This window comes from Miscanthus floridulus, chromosome 4 (assembly GCF_019320115.1).
Source record: "Miscanthus floridulus cultivar M001 chromosome 4, ASM1932011v1, whole genome shotgun sequence".
In the NCBI taxonomy this organism is placed as follows: domain Eukaryota; kingdom Viridiplantae; phylum Streptophyta; class Magnoliopsida; order Poales; family Poaceae; genus Miscanthus; species Miscanthus floridulus.
In genome coordinates, this window is record NC_089583.1 from 115,901,221 (window position 1) to 115,908,451 (window position 7,231).

Here is a 7,231-nt window from a genome sequence, read left to right on the forward strand (position 1 = left end):
ATCTAATCAAAGCTAGGGTTTACATCCCTTATAAGATCTCGTCTTCCACCCCCGCCTCCGTCTCTCACACTTCCTCCGGCGGCGGCACCTCGACGACCAGCGGCGGCACCTCGACGACCAACCGCGCCACCCTGCCGCGGCAGCCATGGTGCATGTTAGCTTCTACCGCAACTGTAAGATCCCCTCTTCCACTGCATTGTATGCGTGTTGCCTTGTGACTTCCATAGACGTACAGTAGATATCTAGATCGATCCAGCTCGTGCTGTCTGTTATTTCCTTGAGGTTCTCTAGATTATTCCACCAGTAGTGTTGGGGAAATGCTTACCATGTGCAGTATATATAGTGATGAATATTCCTTTGGGATACGCTTAATAGTAACATTTCGGATGGTCGAACAATACCTTTCGGCTTTGCTTTGATCCGTCAAGCCCAAAGTATGGTGGATTGCCCTTAGGTGAATTGATTGTGTGGATATGCATGTGGTTTGAAAACTGTCTGTATATAGGGGTGAACTGATGCTAGGTCAGAATTCAAAATAACAAGCTTTGTACTAGTTTAGTACTCTTTAAAAGCAAATAGTATCAGACAATGTCCTTAGACAGTTGTCGCAATTTTTGTTATTGCTCAACCAGTCAACCCGACGCTGATTATTAGCACCATTTAGTATAGGCTCTAGTTGTGTTTTAAATACTCGAAAGTAGAACAGAAATCTTTTATTCACTGATAGTGACAGGTTAGTTGCTACAGATACCATCTCAGTTATTTTCCAAAGCTAATTTTTGTAGTGCTATCAGTAGCTTATGATGTTGTTGCATGTTGCAGATGGGAAGACTTTCAAGAAGCCAAGGCGTCCGTATGAGAAGGAGCGCCTAGATGCTGAGCTGAAGCTGGTTGGTGAGTATGGGCTGCGGTGCAAGCGTGAGCTGTGGCGCGTGCAGTATGCCCTGAGCCGAATCAGAAATGCAGCCAGGGAGCTGCTCACCCTGGATGAGAAGAACCCACGCCGTATCTTTGAGGGTGAGGCGCTCCTCCGCCGCATGAACCGATATGGTCTCCTTGGTGAGGGACAGAACAAGCTCGATTACGTGCTTGCCCTTACTGTTGAGAACTTCCTCCAGCGCCGCCTCCAGACCATCGTCTTCAAGAATGGCATGGCCAAGTCCATCCACCATGCTCGTGTCCTCATCAGGCAGCGCCACATCAGGTTTGTTTATTATATGCTCCTGACCCCCCCCAATTGTGCATCAATTTCAGATGTATCGTAAAATGCTCACAAAGAGTGAAAGTTGGTAATTGTGGGTCTGAGCAGTTCCTAGGTTTTCTTTGTATATAGATGTCTTCTTTTCCTTGGAGTTGTGGCATTCCTTGAACATTTCCAATGTTAGTTATGAATTTGCAATATACTGTTCCAGTTTGCGCCCAATTTCTTCATGTTTTGCTCTGCTGGTTGTATGTTAGTTGTAAAGCCGCACTTGATCTTGGATGGGCCATATGATGAAAAACCATGTGCAATTCTCACGACGGTCGTCTGAGACACTTTGTGTGTAATGTTGCAGTCATGTTTCTCTGATGCCCTTGGTTACATTTTATTCTTTTACCTGCTACCATAATGAATAGTTTTGTGTGACCCTTGCCTTCTCTCTATGGTTCGTGTTTACTGTAGTGAGGTCCTTGCTCTGTCTTCCCCAGTGTAAAAATGAGTAATCCTGATGACAAGACACTGAATGTTTGGAGTCTGTACAACAACAACAACAACATAGCCTTTCAGTCCTAAGCAAGTTGGGGTAGGCTAGAGTTGAAACCCACCAAGAGCCCAAAGTCACGGTTCGGCACTTCAATAGCTGTTTTCTAAGTACTCCTATTCAAACATAGATCTCTAGGTATATCCACAATGCACTGGTGCCTCTGGAGGTCTCCTTTGAACATGGCCAAATCACCTCAACCGATGTTGGACAAGCTTTTCTTCAATTGGTGCTACCTCTAGGCGATCGCGTATATCATCGTTCCGAACTCGGTCTATTCTTGTGTGGCCGCAAATCCATCGCAACATACGCATTTCAGCAACACTCAGTTGTTGAACATGTCGAATCTTTGTAGGCCAACATTCTGCTCCATACAACATAGCCGGTCTAATCGTTGTTCTATAGAACTTGCCTTTTAGCTTTTGTGGTACCCTCTTGTCACAGAGAATGCCAGAAGCTTGTCGCCACTTGATCCACCCTACTTTGATTCTATGGCTAACGTCCGCATCAATATCTCCATCCCTCTGTAGCATCGATCCCAGATACCGAAATGTATCCTTCTTAGCCACTACTTGACCTTCCAAACTCATATCTCCCTCTTCCTGTACAACTCTGCCAAAGTCGCATCTCATGTATTCGGTTTTAGTTTTGCTCAATCTAAAACCTTTAGACTCAAGGGTCTGTCGTCATAACTCTAGTTTCCTATTTACTCCCGCCATAACGTTTGGAGTCTGTGATACAGTATATTGTTTTAACAGCCTTTCATCCTTCATTTTTTATTTGTTAATGTAGGTTTCTTGTTAAGCCTGGTGCAAGCTGTAGAGTCTTACCGCCTGTGACAGGAAGGTCCCGGGTTCGAGTCGCGATCTCCTCGCATTGCACAGGCGAGGGTAAGGCTTGCCACTAACACCCTTCTCCAGACCCCGCACAGAGCGGGAGCTCTCTGCACTGGGTACGCCCTTTTTTTAGGTTTCTTGTTAAGGGTAACAAACATAGTTTTTAAGTCGTCGCCTAGTCATCGCCTAGTCGTCCAGGCGCTGAAAAAAGTCTGGTTGTCCTCGACGCCACGACCAAAACCAGCAAAATGAGGGAGCAGGGGAGGGAGGAGACATAGGAAGAACTGGAGGAGGACCAGGCAAGGCTAACCACTAATCTCTCCTCCCATCCCCATCAGCTCTGCTCCCATCCCCGCCCACTCTGCTCCCCAGCAGATCTGGGAGGGGCTCTTGAATGGCAACAACAGGGGATCTCACACAGGGATCTAGAAGGAGGGCGGCAGCAGCAGTGAGGAAGGGGAGGGGAGATCTAACAGGGGGCGACAACAGCAGTGAGGAAGGGGAGAGGAGATCTGGAAGGAGGCGGCTCCAGCAGTGGATACTGAGAAGGTGTTCGAGAGGGAGAAGAAGCACTTGGAGAGGAGCAGTGGCAGCCCTAGATAGTTCAGGATAGTTGGGGAGGGCTTTTATGGGCTGTCTGCGACTGGGCCTTTTATGTTCCTTGTCCTTCTTCTTTTACTTTTTCATTTTTCTTTTTTACCCCTTCTCCATTCTCTTGCCTTGGACATATGGCGTCGCCTTGCCTCGCCTTATGATTGCCTAGGCGACTCAAATGAGTGGCTCGCCACGTCTCGCCTTGTCGCCTTGAAAACTATGGTAACAAATTTTGTTATATTGAAAATTCGGTTCAATCATCTGGATCACAAGTCCATTAGCTCCCTGTACTTTTGCAAAAAAAAATTTGGTTGCATCCTGCCATGTTGCTTCGGATGTATATGCATGTATTTCTATGTTTTGTTGGGCACAATGAGGAGTTAATTTTGCTAATGTATCTCCGAGGCCAGATGGTCAATGATTCTTTTATCCTTTTTCATTCTGAGTGCCCCATTGGATGTTCAAGTAACATGTTTCTGTTTCTTTTGTCCATTCAATGTGTGATTATGTTGTCATATTTCCTTCAGATTCTTTGGTTTCTAATTAATTTGGAGTGTCTTGTTCTGGCCATGCTCAAACCTGTCAGACTCGGTCGTAACTTTCATTCATGTGGTTAGTGTAGACAATTCATTGCTTTGCCTGTTCTAGTAAAATAGAGTGCCTTGCATGTATCTGTTTTAGGGAATGTGATGTTTTGTGACATGTATCACTGAATTAGTCCTGTTGTGCTTATGAAAAAGACCAAACTATTTGTTAACTGTTATCATGGGGATGCTTTAAATCCTTGTCATAGCTTGGTAGATTGACAAACAAGCTCAGTTTAGCAACTTGAATTTACAACCTTTTTTCTCCTTGATCTAACATTGTATTTTCACAGGGTGGGAAGGCAGCTTGTCAACATCCCCTCGTTCATGGTCAGGGTCGAATCAGAGAAGCACATCGACTTCTCCCTCACCAGCCCTCTCGGCGGCGGTCCTGCTGGAAGGGTGAAGCGGAAGAACCAGAAGAAGGCCTCAGGCGGTGGCGGTGATGGTGAGGAGGACGATGAGTAGTGCCATGTAGGATTTTGCAACAGCAATTGGTTGAAGTGTGAGATGGACACTTTAGGTGTTGTGCCTGAGTTTTTGTGGTCTTGATGAATTCAGAAATCCTACGATGGTAGACAATTTTGCAGCACACTACTGACACTCTTGTTTAATTTCAAGCATTGGCACAATATCTGGACACCATGAATTGTGTATTCTGGTTTGCGTGGCTATTTGCTCGTCTGGCATCCTATGTTTAACACTGAATGTCTGAATCAAGTTGGTATTCCAACTTCTCGTTCTCTGGTGCTGTTTGATTCATAAAATGATACCGCAAACGTAAATGGCATGTGATCCATGGGGCAATGATTACAGGATAATCAGTTTGCATTTTGTTTGGTTCTACGCAAGATCGTAGATAATCAGTTTGCATTTTTGTTTGGTTCCACGCAAGATCGTATAAGGTATTCAGTATCGCCTATGCGGTTTTTTTATATTTTAGCTCTTTTTTTAAAAGTTTCTCACAAATAGATCCCTGGAGAAAAGATTTTAGAATATGGACCCTTAGCTCGGCGTCATTGATGCTGGCGCCGAGCTAACACGTCTCGGCGTCAGCGTCCCTGGCGCCGAGCTCTTGGGCGTGACATGGGCGCCGAGCTCGGCACCAGTTACTCTGGCGTCGAGCTCGGCGCAGTTCGGCGCCAGAGTGAATGTCGCCGAGCCTTTATTACCTATGGGCCCCGCCCCTCTCTTCCTCTCCCTCTCTCGCCCTAGCAGAGCTGAGCTTCGTCGCCGCACGCGCACGCGCCTCCATCGGCCGCCCTCGCCCGCCCCACGCCGCGCCACCGCGGACGGCCCGCGCCCTGCGGCCGCGCCGCGCCGTGCCCGCTGCTGGCCGCCCCGCCGCGCGGAGGCCCGCGCCCCTCCACCCACGCCCCGGTCCCCTCGCCGGTTCCTGCGCCCACGCCGCGCCCTCTCCTCGCCTTGGCCTCGCCCCGCCTTGCCGCCCTCCACCGCGGCCTTGGCCGCGGCCGCCGTGCCTCCCGCGCCCGTCGAGCCAAACTCGCCGCGCGGAGCCCCGGGCATCCCGCGCCCGCCGTGCGCCACCGCTGTCGTCGGCCGTGCCACCGTCGAACCCGCCACTTGCAGCGGCCGGCCGTGCCACCGCCGGCCCAGATCGTCGGCGTGACCTACGCCCATCGTCCGCTGCGACTCCGTCGACGTCCGCGGATCAGTCGTTGGAAAGGTAAAAATTATGAATATGCAATGTACCTACTTAGTTGGCATTTGTTATTTACTAGTTAATGTGATGACTCAGGTAGTTGATTTAGTTAGTGATCTAGTAAGATATATATGTAGATAGATAGAAACATAGATACATAGGTACATAGATATAGTTAGATAGCTACTTAGATATGTAGTTACATATTTAGTTAACTAAATATGATCTAGCTATTTAGTGAGTACACTGTATATATATATATATAGTTATTATCTTATTTACTTAGTTTGTAGTTAGAAAGTACTTGTTAGATACTATCTATCGTCTAATTTGGACTAAAGGACAAGTGTTTGGTTACGTGTTTGAACTAGATGGACAATCTAGTGACCATATATCAAGGAGGCACCATTGAAAGCGATCGCTATAGATATGTTAAGTTTGTTGACATGCAAAGCGTGCCTGTGCTATTCAATGATAGGCCTTCATTTAGTGAGATGGTTGCAAGGGCTCGGGAGGAGCTGCATTGCCTTGGAGATGATGGCATTGCAGTTGATGGTGTACTGCACCTAGGTTCTCCTCCCAACATCTTCAGGCGAATGATCTTAATTGGTTGTGCGGATCAGTGGGAGAACTATGTGAGATCAGCTATGAAGAGCCACCTGCAATGTTTGGACGTGGTTGTGCGTCGGGTGTTAGTTGATCCCATCCCTCATGGGTTTTCCCCAGCAATGGATCAGCAGGCACACATCGACCCTCCCATTCCAGAACCTTATATGCATGTGGAGATTGCACCTACGGTTCTCGATGCTCAATCTGCCTCCAATGCGGTAGTTGGAGATGGTTGTCAGACTCATGTTTCTATGGCAGATCCTCCTCATGAGATCCCTTTGACACATAATCATCCGAATAAGTATCTTAACCGCATGGTTTTTAGGAGCTTACTCCATTCCTTACATCTATTTTTTTATTTCTTTCCTCATTTCTCTACTTATGTTGTAGGAGACATTCTTGAGAATGTGGATGTGCCCCCTGTTGCTGCGCAAGTGTACTTTGGAGATGGATTCCATGGCTCCAATAGTGTTGAAATTATGCATGATTTGGAGCCATATGAGATGGCTAGGGCTCTTGATTCTGGTGATGATCGCCCTATTGGAGAGCTGACAGATAGTGATGTTGAGATGTTGAGGCGTATCTTTCCTGGCCGCCGTGATCCTAGAGTTCACGAGTTCAGCGATCTTGCTCATTCTGATCAGGTGTTTGCAGAAGGATGTGATGATGAGCTCCTAGAAGCTCCTGAGGCTGATCCTAACATGGTAATTGAGAATAGAAGGGTGTTCAATGACCTCCCTGCTTTGAAGAGGTGGTTGCAGGCTTTTGCAGTGATACGAAAGAGACCTTACAAGGTATTGCATTCATACACGGAGCGCCGTTACACAGTTGTGTGTGACAAGGAACGCTGCCCATGGAGGGTTTGTGCAAGAAAGCAACAGGTCATCGGAAATTGGAAGATCACAAAAGTTGTTGGGCCACACAATTATACTAACCATAAGCTGACACTGAGGCATCGATAGTTGACATCTACTCTTATTACCAAGCGGTTGATGGGAATTTTGTAGGGAGAACCCAACATGAAGGTGAGGACAATTATCAGGACCGTTGAGGCGTTGTATGAAGATTATGCGATAACTTATGGTAAAGCATGGAGGGCTAAGCAGCGAGCGTGAAAGATGATATATGGGGACTGGGAGGATGGGTATGAGCAGCTACCAATTCTTTTCAATGCAATCAAAGCGATGAATCCAAACATGCATT

The 7,231-nt window shown here is 47.2% G+C and overlaps 2 protein-coding genes and 2 non-coding genes across 4 annotated transcripts; 3 read left to right on the forward strand and 1 right to left on the reverse strand.

Moving 5' to 3' along the window:
• Window positions 1–23: 23 nt before the first annotated feature.
• Window positions 24–4,401, forward strand: LOC136552772 (small ribosomal subunit protein uS4y-like). The gene is made up of 3 exons (XM_066544337.1): window positions 24–173; window positions 823–1,204; window positions 4,050–4,401. Exons 1-3 carry the CDS (start codon window positions 146–148, stop codon window positions 4,222–4,224), a joined length of 585 nt encoding a protein of 194 aa, XP_066400434.1. The 5' UTR covers window positions 24–145; the 3' UTR covers window positions 4,225–4,401.
• On the forward strand, window positions 1,485–1,575 carry LOC136553112 (small nucleolar RNA Z161/Z228). Its single transcript, XR_010783020.1, has one exon. It is a non-coding gene; the product is annotated as a small nucleolar RNA Z161/Z228 (small nucleolar RNA).
• Window positions 3,536–3,624, forward strand: LOC136553114 (small nucleolar RNA Z162). Its single transcript, XR_010783022.1, has one exon. It is a non-coding gene; the product is annotated as a small nucleolar RNA Z162 (small nucleolar RNA).
• A 360-nt stretch (window positions 4,402–4,761) lies between the features above and the next one.
• On the reverse strand, window positions 4,762–5,397 carry LOC136549154 (uncharacterized). The gene has a single exon (XM_066540437.1). It carries the CDS (start codon window positions 5,395–5,397, stop codon window positions 4,762–4,764), a length of 636 nt encoding a protein of 211 aa, XP_066396534.1.
• Between the last annotated feature and the right edge of the window lie 1,834 nt (window positions 5,398–7,231).